Source organism: Catharus ustulatus, chromosome Z (assembly GCF_009819885.2).
Source record: "Catharus ustulatus isolate bCatUst1 chromosome Z, bCatUst1.pri.v2, whole genome shotgun sequence".
Classification (NCBI taxonomy): Eukaryota; Metazoa; Chordata; class Aves; order Passeriformes; family Turdidae; genus Catharus; species Catharus ustulatus.
The window spans coordinates 8,308,171-8,327,594 of NC_046262.2; the positions used below are offsets into that span (position 1 = coordinate 8,308,171).

The following is a 19,424-nucleotide window of genomic DNA, read 5'->3' on the forward strand; positions in this document are numbered from 1 at the left end:
TCAGGGTCATTATGATAAAATGTGTTTGTTGGCAGCTGGGCATCTGCTTTGGACAGCACTGCCTCTTCATAAATAACTGAAGGTGCACATTCCACCGCTGGTGCAGTGGATAGTAACTGCTACTATTGCTCTCCATCATGTTCTGCTTAATTTCCTTAGTTTCCTGCTCTGCTTGCTGATCATTTTATTTCAGAAAGATCATAAGCAGAGATTCATAAAACAGAATACCTTGTGTTATAGGTGGTAAAAGCCTGACAGGAAGAAAAAGGCTCGCTGGGATGAGAAATCCCCTTTGGAAATTAAAACAAAATTGGAGGTGGATTTGAATACGTGGACACTTCCATTTAGGGTACAGGAAATGTGGAGATATTGGTCAGCTTATTGTAAAGGCAGAGGGCCCAGAAATGGAAGGGATGGAATTCAGTCCTGCAGCATTCAGCAGCATTCAGCAGCATTTGCTTTTGGGAGTTTGCTTTAAGTCCATCTTAAACTTAAAGCATAAAAAAAATAATGGAAACATTTAAAACAGGGAGTCATACCTGAAATTTCCTCTTGGTCTTCTTTTACTTATTTTCATTAAAGAGGGAAATGTTGTGGCATTTCCTCCACTTGTATGCGTGCAAAATTCATGCATGAATTGTTACATGCAGCTCATAGAAAAGCTGAAGACTCATCTCGTAAGTGTCCTCCTGGCTGAATCCCAGGCTGTGGGTCATTGCTGCCCTAAGCAACAGGTGTGGTGGTGTGGTCAAGCTGTTTTTTTTCAGCCTGGAGAAGGAGCCCAGCAGCCTGCCAGTACCTTCAAGGAGGTAATTGAGAAGTTCAAGCCAAGATCTTCCCAGTAGCACATGAAGTGATGATGAGACAGAGCAGCTGAAGTCAGTTGAAATGAAGGGTTTGGGCTAGATATATGGGAAAACTTTAGCTCTGAAGGCAGTCAGGTAGTGAAATAGCTTACGCAGAGAGGCTGTGCAGTCTCTGTCCATGGAGGGCTTCAAGACCAGATTGGAAAGAGCCATGGATAACCCTGTCTGTCCTCAGAGCTGACCCTTTAAGCAGAAGGTTAGAGACTTCTGTGAGTCTCTTTCAACCTGAATTGCCTTCTAATCCTGTGTCTGTGAAATGTCCTGTGTGAAAAGGAGAATCCCAGGGGTTTTACCACAGGCTTGTACACAGTACAAGTCCATTTGCTCTCACGTTTTTGTGGGCTGTGTTCTTCGTTATTAGTACAGCAAGAGGAAGGTCCTGATATAACCATGTGTGGTAAATATTGATAGCCTCAAGATAAATGCCATCCAAGTGTTCACTCTGCAGAGCAAACTGGTCAGTTGCATGCTCCAGGGCTTTTACCCGTTCGCGAAACTGTTGACCTTTCAAGATGTGAAATACTTGAAACAACCCAAACCTTCAGGAAGTTGTTTAATGGTTTGTGCTGCTGCTCAGGAAGCGAATGCACTCTTTCCTGTTTATATAAACCTGTCTTACTGTTTGTACAACTGTCTTGAATGTGAAGCCCTGAGGACCAGCTTTCTGTTGAATCTAACTCACAGGATAACATGCCAAGGGTATTTGCCGGTTGGTCTTGATGCCCATCCTTTCCCAGTGAAGAGAGAAACGCCTTCTTAGTGCTGGCACATGTGTGAGTGCACACAGAACAATTTGCAGAAACTTGCTGCCCATTTAGCATGGACTTGAAGCGATAGCCAAACTCTGTCTTAAAAGTATGAATGATTTTGCAGACAAGAGGCGTGTTAAACCTTTCAAGTTTTCAAATATTTCGCTGGGTATTTTTGACTTAGTCCTCTCTTTATAGGGAATAAGGGGTGCCAGCAGGCCTCTCATCTCTTGCTGCTTTTGCCCTGAGGTGTCAATTCAGTGAAGAAGACTACAGATGCACTTGCTGCATTTGAGTCTTTCCTCCTCCCCTTCTGCAGTAGCCCGGGGAGATTGTCCATACCTTATGGGGCCATCACTCTGTGGGGCTGGGACAAGGTCTTGCCTGGCTCTCTGCGCCATGACCAGGGCAATTGCAGGGTTGTAAAGACACTGAATAAGAATGAGTCTCTTTGCCATCACCCAAAAGGACCTTTGAGTTGGCTGAAGCAGGTAGGAGCTTTCTTAAAGTGGCTTTGAAATTGTATTTGCAGCATAAGTGTCTGCTTCTTGTAAAACTGTTCAATTTTTTCTGCTGGAAAACTTAAAAGGCTCATTCTTATTCCCTGCTGAATCTTTGAGATTGATGTGGACTGCTGGAGAGTCAGCTTTAGAACAAGGGCTGGTGGCATGTCAGCACTCAATGAGATAGATGATCAGAGTCCCAAAATTAATGCTACCTTCACTTTGTGCCAATTAGACTGTTCCCCATTTTCCTCCCTCTGCCACCAGACTCTGTGCATTGGCATTTCTCTCCACTAGCAGCTGTTTTTAGGGAATAAAGCTGGCCTGGAAGATTTTGGTTTGCTATTACGGCTCTGTGCCCTCACTTCCATACTGATGCAGCCCCCATCCCATCACAGCATGCTCTAGTGGCCTCCAAGCCTCACAATGGGCATCAGACATCTCAGGACAGTACTGCTCGCTTACATCCATTAGCTACTGATTGCAGGTGAGGTGACTTTATCAGCATAGTAGGTGGTTTCAGTACTAAGTCAAATTTCAACCAGTTTTGTTGATGGCTTTACAGGAATTGTTTTTTTAAAGACAGCTCATAGGCCAGTTTTCATTACTAAAGCTATTGCTCTTTCAGATTGTAAAATACAGCGTTTTGACAAAACTGATCCACTGAGGTTAACTAGTTCATTCAGACACATAGGAACCAAGTTTACCTTTTTCTGCTTCATGGATGTGTGAATCAAAAAAATGCCTTTGACAACATCTCAAAAGATTTTGTGTGTTGAATAATCTGCTAGACTTTGAATAAAGACCTACTGGTGGCACAGAGTCCATCAGGAGAATCTGCAAGAGTTTATAAAGCTGCCCCTCTCTGCTCTTAATTAGTTAATTAATTCCTACACTACTAGGAATGGCTCTTCACTTAGGTTTGAATTTGCAAGTTTGGATTTTGTTGTTTTGGCCACTGAGAGCCTCCAGCTGTCTGTCAAATCCTTCTGTACAGAGATAGTAGCTCCTGAACCTTGATCTTTATTCCTTGGCATTTTATAATGACCTGCAATCTGTGCAGGTTCATTTAAAATGCCAGTCTCCAAACCATGAGAGTTCAGTGTCTGCCCTGTGAGCAGCTTTGCTGGCCTGCCATGGGGTGCAGGTGGCAGAGACCTGTGACCACCTCTCCCATCGGCTGTGGTGCTGCCCTTTCTTGTGCAACTGCCTGCCCTTGCCCTTGCCCAGCCTGCATGCTGACTCTCCCTGGCAGGGCATAGCTGGGACTCTGCCAGCATGAGAAGAGATGGAGCTTGGCCATGTTGTGAGAGGACAGTTTCAGCCTGACATCAGGGACTGAGTGACCCACTGACAGTGGGTCACAGCAGAGAGAGCACAGGGGGGACTGGCACAACTGGAGTGTGTATTCAGGTTGCTCAGCCTTGGGAGATTTGCCCTGAGGCACTTAAAGGACTGTTTGAAACCATCTCCCTGTTCTTTATCAGGTATTTGTGGTGGATGGCAGAGTAGGGAAGTGTCAGAAAACTGGAAAGAAAGAGTCTTTGCCCAGTATTCAGAATTGTGCATGTGAAGAAGAGATCAGCTATCTTAAACAAGCTACCCAGAAAGATCCTGGGACAAAAATCATTGGTTGTTCTATTTGTGAGCACTGGTAGATCAAGGAGCAGGCAGTCTAGTAAGGTTTTACTAAGGCTGCATCACATAAAACCAATCTAATGCTGTTCTTAAGAGTAACAGGCCTGGTAGATCAGAGGAAGAGGATGTAGCACATGCTTTCAGGTTGACTTCAGGTACACTGTTGTATCCTAATCACTCAGGCATTCAAGGGAGAGCCAGACTGGCAGAAGTGGTGACTGGAAAACAGTTTAGCTTGGATAAACAAGGACTTTCTTATAAAACAATGTCTTTGGGTTTCCAGAAGAGGCCAAATGGTCCTCAGCTTGTCTGAATAAATAGCAGCTCTTCTACATGTTGAGGCTTTGATTTCTTACTGACTTGTGGGAGCTGAGTCAAATCACCTAAGGCTGATGCTGTTTTTGTCCCATGTCAAATTGGGAATGACCCAGTTCTTACTGAATGAGGAAAAGACGAGAGATGCAGCCCTACAGTTAAGTCAGGTGACAGGAATTCTTTTCCCTGCTGTGTCATGTACCCTGAAGCAGCAGGCTGGGATGCTGCAGGACAGAGAGATGTGCTTAGCCCTCTGCCATACCTCAGAACATGCAGATGGCTCCTGGCTGGCTCAGCCCAAGAAGTAGCTTTCATACATGCCTGCTCATCCTCCAAGCAGAAAGCTGCCTCTGAACATACCTGGAGATACATACAGAGCTGCAGCCTATTCTTTTACCAGTAGCATTAAAGTATTGTGATAGGCCATGAATTTTACAATCAGGACCACCGAGGATCAGGATTCTGTAATGTTGTAATTGCAGAAACAGGGAGGCAATGAATGTTTTCTGAGTCAGTTCTCCTTTACTCCTGCCAGAATCCTGATTGCCCTGCATGTCAGAGGGACCAAGAACTGTCTCGCAATATGCATTTGTAAGTGAAAAATATCCTGCCAGAGAAAACTAACTGTATTGCAACCTCTTCTTGCTACAGTGGCAGTACAGGAATCAACCAAACTAAGGTTTCCAGTGCAGGGCAGGCTGAGCTGCCCTGCCTGCCCAGTGCCTTTGGCATGTTCCAGCAGCAGTCATGGTGCTAGACAGAGTCTGGGGGTGACCTGCCCACTTGTTAAATGCATTACCTGAGCGTTTGAAACAAATCATCTGCAGAGTTTGCGAATGGTTGAGGGATCATGATTCAGTCAAGAAAATGAGGTAAATCGATCAAAAGGACAGTGAAAGCCAAGCACTGAAAAAGATGTCAACTGGTAAAGGGCAGCATGGTATTAAATTATCCCTCACCTTTTGCTCTTACACTGATTTTATTCTTTGTTGCCAAGGTACCAGGCATATCTGCCTTGTTCTTACACACATATATATTTTCCCTTATTCTTGGTTCTGGATGCCATGAGGTTGTTTTTGAACATGCTAGCATTGTGCGGCCCACTGCAGGGGAATGAAGGCCTGTAAGACTGGAATGAAAGTACAGGAAAGGCTCCAACCATGGCAGATTCAGTAAGGGTTTGAGGACAAAATAAAGGCAGTGTTGGTCAAAGTAGCTTTTCAGCTCCCTTTTTCATAAGCCACAAAAATCAAGTAGTTTGTTCTCCTGGCAGAGAGGTTCTGCTGAGGGCTCTGCTTCCCCCTACATCCCTTTGCATTTCCCTCCCTGTTGCCTCAGGGCAGGGAGCTAAAGGTATAAGGGCAGAGGGGTCCAAGTCACCCCAGAGGTGCTGAGCAGATGAGAGCCTAGGCGGGCTTTCAAGCTGTAAGTGCGGTTAGTAGAGCAGGTGGGAAAAATAAATTCAAAACTCTGAATGTGGTATGATGCTGGAGCTGTGATACTTGCCTTGGACAAGCACTGTGCCATGCTTGAAGAGGAGCTATGTTGAGTTGCAGCAGGGAACAGCTGGATTTTAGGAGGTGGAACACATTAGCATGATTTATAGACAGAAGAGCTGTTGGTCTGGATAAGACTGAGATGGCTTTCTTCTCTGGCTGTTAGGAAGTCAGTGTCAAAGCAGTCCATTTATGTCAAATATTTTCTGCAACGGTGATACAATAGCCTGAGATCCGTTATTGCCTGTACATCAAGCATGAAGAGAAACTCTGTTGTTACTGTGATAGCAGTCTGAAATTGTTTTAATTGGATAAAAAGCATCAGAAACTGCAGAATTCACTTGGTCCCACCTCAGAGAATATGGGCATCAGCTTAAATTCACTGCTTGTTTTCAGGGACTTAGCAGAATTGCTGCCCTTCCATCAAGAAATTTGCTTTGAACATCTGTCTGGCTTATCTACTAGCAACCTGTCCATCACTTCAGTAGTGTGGGTCTAGGTTTCTTTTGATTGTGGTTGATACCACCTCATAAATCCCCATGCTGCAAGGAACTGCTTAACTCAGCGGCTTGGGCTTCATTTGGAAGCGCTACATCTTCTCCTGTGCTGTCTTGGAGCAGGCACAAGGATCATAAATAAAATTGCTGTCAGGGTAATTGGTTACTGCCCAGAGTTTTATTCTCTTGTAGTTATGGGTGAAACAGGAGGGAATTCTTGCACTTTCGTATTTCAGACATTTTCATATTTATTTTACGTCTCTGTGTCTTTTTCCATGTTTCTTGTTCTTGGAGTCTGATTTGTGTTCCTTTAAGCCAGTGACTGAATATTGTTCCTAAGTACTCTGTAAAAAAGAACTGAAATGCCCTTACCCATTGTAGTTTTAGCTCGTTAGCAGAAAAATAAAAAGGTGTCTGCTGAGGTCTACAAGCAGCAGGATTCCAGGCCCTTCAGAGGCCTCATTTATTTGTATGGAATCTGCAGAAGGTATCGAAATGAGTTTGTCGGGAGGCTTCTGTTTCCTTCTCTGCTAATGTACACCAAAATGGAAAGGTTTTTGAGGTTTGAAAACCAGAGGTTTGAAACCTTCACTCTGTGGATTCTAAATTGCTCCTGGATGAGTGTGGGTGAGCAAATGTGATGGCCCTCGGTCTCGGCACCTGCAGTGAGAGACCAGCCTCAACAGCATAACAAGAGGCCTGCAGAGCTGGCAGAAAAGAGGAAGACTCTCACTGGTTTGTAAACTCTGAAAGGATAATGACACAAGTAACAGCTGTTATTAAAATGCACCTAACAGAGTCACAGTATCAGTTCTTGTCCGGGTGCTGCTGCCCTGGAACCTGTGCTCCATTAAGGAGGGTTTGGACATGGTTCTGGTCCCCATGAGTTTGATACTCGTGGGGTTACACATGGGATTGGGTAGCACTTGTGTGGGTTCATGGTTGCTCTTCTCTGGGTCATATACTCTGAGAGGGCTCGTCTTGCAAGACCTGAGAGGCCATCTCTGTGTGCAAGGAGTGATCTTGGGGCAGGGGCCACCATGGAACTGGGGTGGAGGGAAAACTGTATTTTTGGTGAGTCTCTGTGATGGGAGATCCAACTAGATCCCACTCCATAATCCTTAATTTCATGAGCCAGCAGAACAGGGATCTTGAGACTCTGAGACTAGGAGACTAGGAGTTTCAAGGAGAGCTGCAGGTTTTCAATCACCCATTCTTTGGGCAGAAAGCCCTAGGCAGATCTACAGATGGTGCTGACTGCATGCAGCTCTGCTGCTTTGCAGCCCTATTAACCTGTCTCAAGTGTTGTGGGAACCCTGTACCCCTTTTGGGCTACTCCCAAAGCATCAAAACCAGTGTTGGCCTGACCCTGTTTCACTTTCTCCTAAGAGTAACTGTGAGTCTCTAAATCAGGGCCTCTAAAGTCCTACTCAGAGCCCATGGCCCACCCCTCCATCTGGTGTGTCTGACAGCTGATAGGAGGCTGATGTTTCCAGCTGAAGACCTGAAATACTTTGTTCTTTTCCACGATTCCCTTGGCAAAGGAAAACAAGCCCATTTGTTTAGAAGCTCATAAAAGAGGAGCTTTATAGTAGGAACATTCATAAACTTGTTTGCTTTTGACCTTCTCCACATTGCTGATGGTTTCAAGTTCTTGTCCCAGGCATTGTGCTTGTCTGGGCTGTTCGTGACATTTTTGAGAAACAGCCTCACCCAGAGTAATTTAAATTGCTCAGCACTCCAGCACTGAGCCTTTGGCCATGCCATCTTTCTCCAGTGAAGGGCTGGGCAGGGTGTGGAGGGGGGGTACATTGACAGCCCTACAGAGAGCAGTACAGACCTGGCTGCCAAGAAGAAACCTGGCCACTGTCACTTTTTGGGGTTTTTTTGCTAGCTGGAGTGGTGCTATTCAATCAGTGAGCATTTCCCAGGCTCTTAGATTACTTAATTAATAAAAATGTTTTCTATGAAGGCAAGAAATCAGATCTTTAATGAGTGTGGCTCATGGGAGACTGGTATGCTTGAAAGAGTACTTGTTCCTTTTCTGAGGTAGTAAGTAAGACAGCAGATGTAAAGTACAAGCCAGAAAAGCCACCTTGATTTATATCAAGAGGCAGGAAATTGAAGTTACCTTTCTGGGCTTTGAGACCTCAAGTGTCAGGTCAAAATTCACAATGTAATCCTGGCATCTAGTAATTTGAACAGATAAAAACGCTGCTGTTCTTTCACCTATGCTTCTGTTGCCTGGGGAAGGGCTCTCCAAACTGCAAATCCTTGTCTGTGGCTGATGCTTTGTAGTCCCTTCTTGAATTGTACTGTCATGGATTTCTTCAAAATATGTCTGGACAACCCTGTCCACTTTTCAAGGACTTTTCCATTTTATTTTACTTCAGTCTGAGGCAGTGTTCCTTTTCTTGTTTTTTGCATCTGTAAGACCTTTGTTCTCCTGCTTAGACCAAGGACGTCACAAATTTCTAGACTTTTAGTCCTGTGAAGACACAGCAGCTCATGAAACTGCCTGGGACATGTGCTTGCACATGGCCCAGCTCTATGCTATAAATGGATTCAGATAAAATTCACTGACTCATTGGTGCGTAATGGGAAAGTACATGTAGTGATTTGATACCTTCCACACTCTTTGGAATAAGCCTTTATAGAGTAGCATTGTCTGATTTCAGATAATTCCTAGATTCAAATTGTCAGCATGGCATACTGTTGAAATTACATGTTTCCTTTGTCTCTCAAGTGCTGGTAAACAAGACACAGCTGGAAGGAGGTTTACAAGAAGTTCAGTTCTAATTTCCTCTGTATTCCCACTGTACTTGTTAGCATAAAGCATTCCCTTCCTAGTTTTTCTGAAGACAGAAAAGGGAAGAGAAACATAAGGCTGAAAGTCTTCATGGTGAAAACCAGGTGGAAATCCAGGATGCTGGAAATGGCTCACCTCAGCCCTGGGGAAGAGAGGCACATCATGTTTTATTAGCCTTTGCAGTCTGTATCCGTAACTGGAGCTAATTGCAATTATTGGGAGATAATGTTAAGTTAATTCATTCTCTTGAGTAACTGCCACTCTCTCCTCTGCACAATGAAATGTGCATTATTGTGCAGCTGGGGATGTGGCAGGTCTGTGTCACTGGGCCAGAGGTCTGAAGTCCATGCCAGTGGGACTCGTGCCGGAGAGGGTCCTCAGGCCTCCCTCCCTCCATCCTCACCTATCTGTTTGGCTAATCTTTACCTGGCACTTTTCCTGATGCTGTGGAAGAAGGACTTTTGTGCAGGTGTAGTGTCTGGGCTGGAGCTGCCAAGATGTCCTGTGCTTCTCTGGTATTACCCCAGGGTACACTCTAATCATACTATAGCTGCTCCTATCACTTCCCCATTACTTACTGGTTTGTGTCTTTATTGTTGTTATTATTAAGCTGAAAATGCTAGAGAGCTCTGTAATGAGCAGTAATCAGAATTTCTGACAGCATTCCCCATTCTGGGCATCAGTCTGTGTTAGACTCTGATTTAACACCTGTTTATCTCATTACTTGCGCTGAGAATGGAGATTAAGGTCTGCGGGGTTAGCAGTGCTGGCTCTGAGCCTTCTCCAGCCCAGATCAACTGGAGCCTTGCCAAGGCTTGCACCCACAGCAGGGACATGGTCCTCTGTCCATGAGCCCCTGCAGGAGGTGGGCAGTTGCTCACAAGCAGCAGCTGACTTCTGCACACTGGTTACTTAAAAGAAGACCCTGAGCACAGATGGTGATTGTGTGCTGTGGCTGGGGCATTTTTGCAACAGAATCTTTTCTTTCTGATTTCTCCATACATCATTCTGTCAGAGAGATGTTCGTGCCTAATTAATCCCTTTTGTGTTCTTTTTCCCCTAGGCTCATGTGTTTGATCTGAACGTTAATAAGGTTGAACCTCTCTGCACCCAGCTAGTGGTGACCAGGAAGAAAAATAAAACAACACACGTCCAGTTTAATCCTGTCCACCCTATCATCGCTGTTGGAGATGAACGAGGCCTCATCACCTGCTTGAAGCTCTCTCCCAATCTGCGCAAGAAGCCCAAGGTAAGGATAAGCTGCATTCCCCCAGGCACAGAAAGTCTCTTCAGGCTTTGTCACTGTCCCCTCTCTTCCATGCAATAGTGTTGGCAAAGCTCTTCTCTCTAGCAAGGTACTTACAATTACCTCAAGCCTTTTGGGTCGAATGTCTGGGATGTTAAATCCTTGTGTCTGTTCCTGTTTGAGCAAGAGGACTCAGTTTGCTCCTGGTGAGGAGTGGGGACCTGGTGGGAAGGAGATTTTCTGTCCCTAGTTGTCACCATGGTCCGGGCAAGTTCTGCAGATGTTAATTTGTTTCCCAAAGTTCACATATCGTCTGAGTTTTGGGTTCTATTTGCAAAACTCTTTGAAATCAAGTAAAGGAGAACTCAAGTCTTGCCTAAGTCCTTGCACAGAAACCATGCTGCTTGTCTTCTTGTGCTCCTGCATGAGAACCTGTCCCCTGATCACCATGTCAACTTTCCTGTAAATGAGCAAGCAGTATCTTTAATATGCAAGTAGACTTGGGATCCTTGTCTTGAGTGACAGCCAGGAGATATATGTGCCTCTGTGGGTTGGTGAAGTGTTTTTTTCACCCATCCATGAGGGCCAATTGTGAAGGATGATAACATCTGTTACGTGGATCTATTACTGGATTTTCTTTCTGGTCTTTATCCAGCTATGAGTTGAATGGCTGTAAATGCAATGTCCTTTTACACTCTTGTAAGTCTCATTTCCAGTTGTCTTAAGAGGACTCTTTCAGTTTCAGGCTTTTTAGAACTGATCCAAGAAAGCAATCTCTCAAGATGATCATCTTTTATTTATGTACTACCAAATGTTTTATATACTCTACTAATCTGCTGTATTAGGCACGGTCTTTGGCCAGGAACTAATCACACTAGTGTCACTCCAGAGTCTTCAGAATGGTTTTTAAAAGGTTCCTTCAGCTGGCTGCCAATGGAAATGTAAATCTTCCCTGTGCAGAGAGGGCATAGAAAACAGTAGCATGACAATTTGTTTGGGGCTGAGTTGTGGAAGCTGTGGAGAAGAATCTCTCATATGCTTCACACTTTTATATTTCCAGTAAAACTTCAGCCTGAGACTGTCAAAGATCTCCAGGTTGTAATTAGGTTGACTGAGGATAAGTTTCCTTGGTGCTTTATGAGTCCTTCCTGGGCACGGGTGAGCTCAGTGTCTGCCATGGACCCTGCCTGCACAAGGACTTAAGCAGTGGAGAGAAGTCACATACACACATAAATGTGACTGCTCTCCTCTTCACCCCAGCTGCGGGCTGACCAGCACCCAACAATAGTGCACTGTGGTCCAGAATCACAGAATGGTTTGGGTAGGAAGAGACCTTGAAGACCATCTAGTTTCAAACCCCTACCCTGGGCAGGGACACCTTCCATCAGACCAGATAGCTCAGAACTCCGTCCAGCCTGGCCCTGAATACTTCCAAGTGATGTGGTACCCACAGCTTCTCTGGGAGACCTGTTCCAGTGCCTCACCACCCTCACAGTAAAGAATTTTTTCCTAATATCTAATATAAACCTACTCACTGTCAATTTGAAGCCATTCACCCTTATTCTGACACAACACATCTTATAAAAAGTCTGTCCCCATCTTTCTTGTAGGCTCCCTTCAGGTACTGGAAGACCACAATTAGGTCACCCCTTAGGTTTCTCTTTCCTGAGCTGGAAAAAAAACCACAACTCTCTCGGCCTTTTCTCACAAAGACATCCTGCATCCCTCTGATCACATTAGTGGTCTCCTCTGGGCTCACTCCAGCAGGTCCCTGTCCCTCCTGTGCAGGACCCCAGCTCTGGGTGCAGTGCTCCAGGTGGGTCTCAGCAGAGCAGAGCAGAGGGGCAGAATCCCCTCCCTGCCCTGCTGCCCACGGGGCTCTGGATGCAGCCCAGGACACGTTTGGCTCTCTGGGCTGTGAGTGCCATGGCTGGGGCATGTCCAGCCTCTCACCCACAGCACCCCCAAGTCCTTCTGGACAGGGCTGCTCCATCTGTTCATACCCAACCTATGCTGGTTGCCCCAGCTCAAGTGTAGTCTTGAAGATGGCCTTGAACTTTATAATATTCCCGTGGACTCACTCCTCGAGCTTGTCTGGGTCCCGCTGGATGGCATCCCATCCTTCAGGTGTGAATTCAAATGTCTTCTTCTTCTCCTGGTGGCCAGCAGCAGCCCTCCATGCCATTATGAATGTTGTAATTTCTCTTTGCTGACCTTCTCTAAAAGCAAATTGCATGTTGTTGACAAAGCAATTTAAACTGTGTGTTTAGGAGTAACTCCAACGCTTACTGCTGACCGTAAACCAACACGTAACTACATCCCACACAACATATAAATGGGATGGAAATGGAATCTGCTGCTCTGATGTTATTAAACTATCTGTCTTCTGCTGGCCTGGTTAGGTTTAAGGGACATTGAACACTGAACTAAACCTCTCTCCACACATGTGGAGAGGAAGGAGGGATGTTCAGGCATGACTGGTTATATGTGCAGGTTCCTTGACTGCATCCAGCCTGAAAGATAAGAGGATTTAAAACACATGACATGCAGTGGTGGCATAGTGATGGATCTGACCTAGCCTGTTCAGTGCCATGGGTGAACAAGCAGTGAGGAGACTCAACTGATGGAAGAGAATGTTTTAGCAGAGGGAGGCAGAACAGGCTGTGCCATCCGGTGTGTGCTCCTGTCTGTCTCCTTCTTTTGCCAGCACCAGCCTTTGTGTCCTTAGCGGCAAGCCTCCAGCCGTGTTTGCAAGAATATCATCTCACGGTAGGAAGTCAGATGTACTTCCAGAGTATTGATCCAGGCTCCTCTAAAGATCAACACAGTATGCTCTTTACACCCTTACTCTGTGCAATCTTCCTCTGTAAAGTGACTCAACTTTCCCCTCTTTTCTGGGATTCCTCAAGCTGGAGTTGACACTCAGAGAACTTCAAAAGATTTTTGTGAGTGAAGAGGGTCCAAAACTGGGCAGAGGAGTCCTGATATCCCAACTGCCTCCTTGCAGATAGAAGAACGTGTCCATGCCTGGCTCAGTACCTGGATATCCCAGGCTGTTCCTTTGCCACTTGAAGCCCACAGAGCAGTGGGGAAAACTGCCTGACAATCAAGTGGGCAAGCCACAACCGGTGCCTTTGAGGGTTGGGGTCTTCATACCAGTCCCAGCATCTGTGAGGTCAGCTGCCTGGCCTTGCTCTGTCATCTTCTTTGGAGACAGAAAGGTGCCTTTTGCTGAGTTCTGGCAGAACCCAGGATGCCAAAAGGACAGGGCAGCCAGGGGCTCATCCAGGTCCCACTAACCCTCTGTTTCACACTGATTCCCCCTGTTCTGCCACAGGGGGTTGCCTTCTCAAACAGCTGGAACAATTGGTTTTGACAGGTAAAACTTGCAGACAAATCAGCATATTTTGGGAGAACTCTTAATAGCCGCATCATTCCAAATCCCATGCTTCCCTTGAAAACAGACACAGTGCTGTCTGCTCCATGTTCTGCAGATTGCTTGGTTATTGTTGGGCTTGGAAGACAGAGCTTGCAAAAACTGAATTAATGTCATCCTGGTGAGATTTTAGCCATTCTGAGTGTATTGGGGTTTGGCTGTTAGTTAAAGCTGGTGTGGTGGATAAGTGGATATAGGGATGATAAGGATGTTTTGGTTCTCATCAGACCTTGGCCCCTTCATGTCTTTGAGCAAGGAGGGAAGGTTCAAGATCTCTTTAAATAATTCACAGGGTTGGCCTGCAGCTTAATTAATTCATGTTTGTAAAACACTTGGGGATCTTTAAGAAGTGTTACTTAATACTCTGAGTTTTGCTGTCAGCTACATTAGCACAGTCTCACTTATGAACACTTGGCAAAACAAATATGCGAGGGGGGAACTTCTCAAAAGCACTCAGGTAGTGTTTTCAGAAGCAACTTTCACCAAGACACACAGTAAAATCTTTAAAAAAGGCCTAAAATTCCTTGTGAGTTTTGGCATCCTAAACTCATAGTGGCTCATGGGAAAAGGTGCGTTTCTTGTTGAGAGGAAGCTGCTAGACTGGCTGCTCTAGTCTCTGCTAGACATCAGGCACTTGTGTCAAGGGCACACAGAGGGCACAGGGATCCTGTGCACAGTTGGCGTCCTTGTGTCTGCTGTGGAGATTTGAGTCCTGGATCTCTCCCTACCCCCACAGACTGAAGTCCCTTGGGCAGAACAGAGAGATCTCCTCGTCCCTAGCTGTATTTATTTCCATGAGGTGAAACTAGTTTGGGGCCTTCTGCTCAGAAATGACAGAGGGGGGACAGAAATGCCTGCAGTATTTTAAAATGCAGTGGTAGGAACAAGTGACTCTCTGCTGTCATCCAAGCCACTTTTAGACTCCAAGCACTCTTTAAATGTTGCAGCGGATGTCAGGCAGGAATTGTTTAACTAATAAAGTATCATTCCTAATTTGTAACGACCTTGGTGGTTCAGTTCACTCGGGGGAAGCATTGCTGTAAGAAGAATCAGTTTGGGGCAGAGCTGTTTAATTAGTGAGCCTTCCGGGTTTCATTCGAGGTTGAGAAGAAATTAAAGCATTTTGTCATCACAGTCAGAAGAATGTAGCTGCTCATAAGCTTTGGTTTGTTTTTTAAAAATTGCTAAAGTAGCCTGGCTTAACCTCTGCCAATGTTAGAAGTAAACAGAAGATAGTAAAAAAGCACTGTGCAATGTTTTTTAGAAATTTTAGGAGAGCGCAGCAGAATAGGAATATAAGAGAAAGCAGACCAAAGAAAGGTTGCAATACAGAATTTGCTGAGGCTAAGGCAAATTCGTTGGCCAGTACCCAGGATGAATGCCAGGGAGGCAGACAATTTCTTGGCCTGATGCTTGTCTTGGATATTTATCTTGGATTATTTAGGATTATTATCTCAATCTCTGTTCCTGCTACTGGTTTCTTCACATGCAAAGCATCTCTTTTTCTGTTTCTTGGTAACAACTGAATTTCTTCCCAGGCAGTAAATCCTGCTTGACTGGGTCTAGCTGGGCATGACTGGAGTGGGAAGGGGAGCACAGCTGCTTGCCCACACCAGGACACTGTGCCAGGGCTATGCATGTTCAGGAGCTGGAGGCACACACCTGTGGGTCTGATGCTGTGTACCTGTGAGCAGTTTATAACGGGGGGACAAGCGAGTGGTGTGGGCTGACTCTGAGCCTTCATGTCCATGTGCACATGCTGGGCAGCTGCTCTGGTCTCTCTGCTTTATCACACCTGCCACTGGCGCCTCTGAACTCTGCATCTTTGCCGCTGTGACGATTTTGCCTTTGGCCAGATCCAGCCCAAGACTGTTCAGCCAAGGAAGGAGCATTGAGTTTTGCTTCCTGAAGCACTGTGACTTTTTGGCCATAGCTGATGGCAGGGTCTGGGAGGGATTTGGGAACTATGACGGACCATGGGAGGATGTTGGGGTTTTAAGAAGATGAAAGAGGGAAGGAGATTTGGAGAAGGTTGGTGGAAGTGTCCGAAGTTTTCAGTGAGGCAATAGGAGAGTAGTGGAAATCTCCTATTCAACTAATCCCCCTCCCCAGCACTGCATCCCAGCACAGAGATCTCCTGGGGCCTGAGGTTTCTTCTTCCTTCACACTCCCCAGCAGCACCCACTGCACACAAGTGCTCTCAGGAATGGGCCCTGGTTTTGTACCCATTCCCAGTTTCAGTGAGACGCAGCTGTTGTCCAGAGCAGGTACTAAGCTGGAACACTGTGAACAGAAAGTGTGATGCTTGGTCATGAACTGCTTTGTAGTCTTGTGTTGCTATCACCTAGGGTAACAGGGAGTAACTCGAAGGAGTAAAGGATCAGGAGATTGTTTCTGTTCTTAGTGTTTTCCTTGTAGCTGTGGGAAGTGTGAGGGATCAATCAACCAGCATGTAAATACAGAAATACAAACTTGAACTCCCTCCTTTTGTACATATATAGTCCATCTACACATGTGTCTATATTTAAGGAAGGAAGCTATGGATTAGATTCATTCTCCAAGGTCATATCAGTCCTGGACTGGTGAGCTGTTTAGTACTGAGGGAAGTGTATTTTGTCCCTAGATTTTCTATTCTAAAAGCTCTCATTCTGTTTGAGAGAAATGCCCTCATCTCTCCTCTCCAAACAGGTCAAGTTTTGCTCTTATAGCAGTATAATTCTTAGTCCCTCCGTTTTCATGCAAATGCTTCTCTCTCAATGCCTTCTGTGCTGCTCCAGCCATGGCCGATTTTCTCTTCAGAACTGGCTAATTGCTCAGTGACCCAGAAGCGCAAAGCACAAGCAGTGCTGGAGGAATTTGGTGTGCTGCTGTGCCCTGCCTTCATGAGAATTGCCTCCTCCAGAGCCAGCTTGGCCTCTGGGTAAGGAGGCACATACAAATGAGCTGGGGTCTCATAAAAACTGACCTGCAGCTTGATGAGTTACTCTGAAATTTGAAAATGCTTTTTAGTTTCTTTTTAGTCTCGCCCTGTTATTTAGTCTAGTTGCAAGTAACTATACTCTGTAGTGTTAGGGGGAGAGCTGAGGAACGTGGGGTGCATCCAGGGACTCATGAAACCCTGTGTTTGTTCACAGCTTTCTATGCCACGTTTGTAGACTATGTAAGGATCTATGCATGGGTGTTTATTCTTTGTTATTGGAATGAAACCCAGTGCTGGAAGCCTTCAAGAAGAGCAGGTTGGAGATGCATACAGACAGGTGGTCTTCCTGCCTGTAGGAAGGACTGGAGGTGGTTGCTCTGACAGTCTCTGGGGTCAGGGCGTGCAGGTCCCAGCAAGAGGCTGTGCCACTGAGGTGGAGCTTCCAGGGTGTGAGCAGCTTTGCTTGTGGCCTGTTTTGCTACACCAAAGGGAATACTGGCAAAAGCAGGCTTCCCCACCACTTCTGCCTTCTCCATCCTCTCCATTATTTCCTGCCCTGACACTGTACTAGGAAAGCCATTAGCAGGAAGACCTTTGCATCCCCATAGGATCTCTTCTCTCTCCACTGTCCCACATCAGGTTCCTGCCTAGCATAGCCTGAGATAAAATGAAGGGGCTGTCTAAGCCTGGAAAGCCGTTACTTGGGAAATGAGATGGTCCATGTGCCAGCAGGCTGCAGTTCCTGCAAAACAGAAGCCTTTGGATATACTGTGCACAAATCCAGAGTGTCGCACTACATTTACAAAGAGTTCTGGATCCTGAACGGAGGTATGGCAACCTTAGATATGCTGTTTGGAGAGCTGACCCAAACAAGCAGGGGTAGATTGACAGGACTTGAATACTCTCATTAAATCTATTTTGTTTGCTTTTGGTGAAGTAACTTTTCGATCACATCAATGTATGCGAAGGGAGAAGACAGCTCCATGTAGCAGAAGCACTGTTGAACCACAAGGTCAAGAGCTGGAATTTTTCTTCCTTTTACTGTTCCTGGCCACATCTTCAACCTTTTTTTGTTATGTAATGTCCCATTCTGTGGCTGCTGTGTTTGGCAGTTGTTGGAGAGAAAACATCAGCGTATTTACAAGTTATTTTAAGCTGGAGTCAATTCCCAGTGGTCAGGGTGAAATGTGTTTAGTACGTTAAATGGAAACACTGGCAAGTGAAGCAAGAAAAGGTCCCGTTTTGCAAAAAATCCATAGTACTTATGAATAATTTCTAAAGTGCAAATCTCATTCTGTGAGGTGCTGTATGCTGTCAAGGGGATACTGACAATGCCAAGAGGACTGGCTTTGACTTTTTACTTTTGTCTTTGAAGGTCTGTCTAATAAAAGAGTTCCCTGTGTTTGAAAGTGATGTGAGACTGCTCCATTTTGCAATACTAGTGGTTTGGAGAAAAATACTAGGGGAATTTGGTTTTGTGATCAGTAACAGTCAAGACTTCCTAGGCATAAATCTGGTGTGCATCCTTGGATTTACTGTCCTCAGTAACTGAGATCTCAATTTGGCTGAGCAAAATTGGTTTCTAGTTGTGCCTTGTTTACATCTTCCTTTTTATTTCTCCACATTGCTACTGTTATGTTGCTACAAGCACTGTTTTATCTGCAGGCTTTGCATCCTCTTTCTTTGTGCACAGATTGTGTCTGTTCTTTGGTGTCTGCCATCCTAGAACTCCCCAAGTCTCAGCAGTCTGGACTTTGCTCCTCTGCAGCCTGAAAAGCCTATTGCTGCCTGTCCTGGGAAATGCCTAATGCATGAGAAGGAGCCTTGCCTTCTGTTTTCAAAGGACTTTCATTTTGGTTAGATCTGCAGTTGCCTGAATATGTCTGTTCAGCTTGCACAGCTCCTCTTTGACAGATAGTAACAGGGCAATATTACAGCAAGTGAGGCACTGCTCAACCTCACAGGGTCTGCTTGGCTCACCTGTTCTTCCTGTTTCTTTATTAGTCCTCTGTGCATTTCTCATGTGTCTCTGCAGATGACTTAAATCCCATCCAGAAAATTGGGAAATCCTGAGAAATCACCAGTTCTTTGCCTGAATAACAGCCCCAGTACAAAGGCAGAGGGACCCCTAGGGGAGCAAGCTGTTTTCAATGCATGGCTTTGGCAGAGCCAGCAATGGAGGCTTTTTGGGAGGCTCTCATTCTTCCAGCAATGGCTGGGTGTGAGTGCAGGACTGCCAGCCAGCAACCTGCCCTGCAGAGACAATTCAGTGTTCAGCCCCGCTGCCAGAACTGATTAGAGTGGCCTGATGAAGAAGGTAATGTGGGTGCTTATCCTCCAGGTCATCTGAGGGTGAGCTGATTTTATGCCAGAGAGCCCCAAGCAGCTCTCAGGAGTTCAGCTATTCCAGAGCACTGTACAGGGGAATGAAGGAGGAAAGCTTGTTAGCTCAGCCCCTGGGCCACGGGGTGTGTTTGAAGGACAAGGTGATGGCTTGTCATGAGAACAAGGTGCAAAGCAGTGCCTGGGTCCTGAAAGACCCAGCCATAGTCCTGGCTTCTTTATCTCCTTGAATGAGATGCAGCTCCACTCCATGTTGAGTAGGATGAGGATATCCATCTCCCTTGGAGCCACAGCAGCCAAGTGACATTTGTCCATAGGTACCATGGATCTACTCTCCTACTGCCTCTTCTCTGTGCTTCCCTCTTGCTGGGTGTTTTTGGGACAAATCCAATATAGTCATACCTTAGGAGTGGAGCTGCAGTTGGGGTGCAGTGATGGACAACCCTACAGGGGCCCAGATCCTGGAAGGTTCTCCTGCCTCCTGCCTGACATTTGGATGTCATAAACTATCGAGCCCAAGATTTCTGAGCCAGCCAGGTCACTGAAAACCTGGACAACTGGGAACTGGAGCCAGAGACAGAGGGAAAGAGGTGGCAGTGGTATGAG

General features: G+C 45.8%; 1 protein-coding gene across 1 annotated transcript in view; it reads left to right on the top strand.

Annotated features, from left to right (window-relative positions):
* The window catches only part of DNAI1 (dynein axonemal intermediate chain 1), a 136,253-nt gene that overhangs the window by 98,089 nt on the left and 18,740 nt on the right, over positions 1-19,424 (top strand). The window contains exon 19 of the mRNA XM_033085913.2: positions 9,937-10,122. Within this exon, the coding sequence (XP_032941804.1) occupies positions 9,937-10,122 (186 nt within the window). The remainder of the gene's footprint in view (positions 1-9,936; positions 10,123-19,424) is intronic.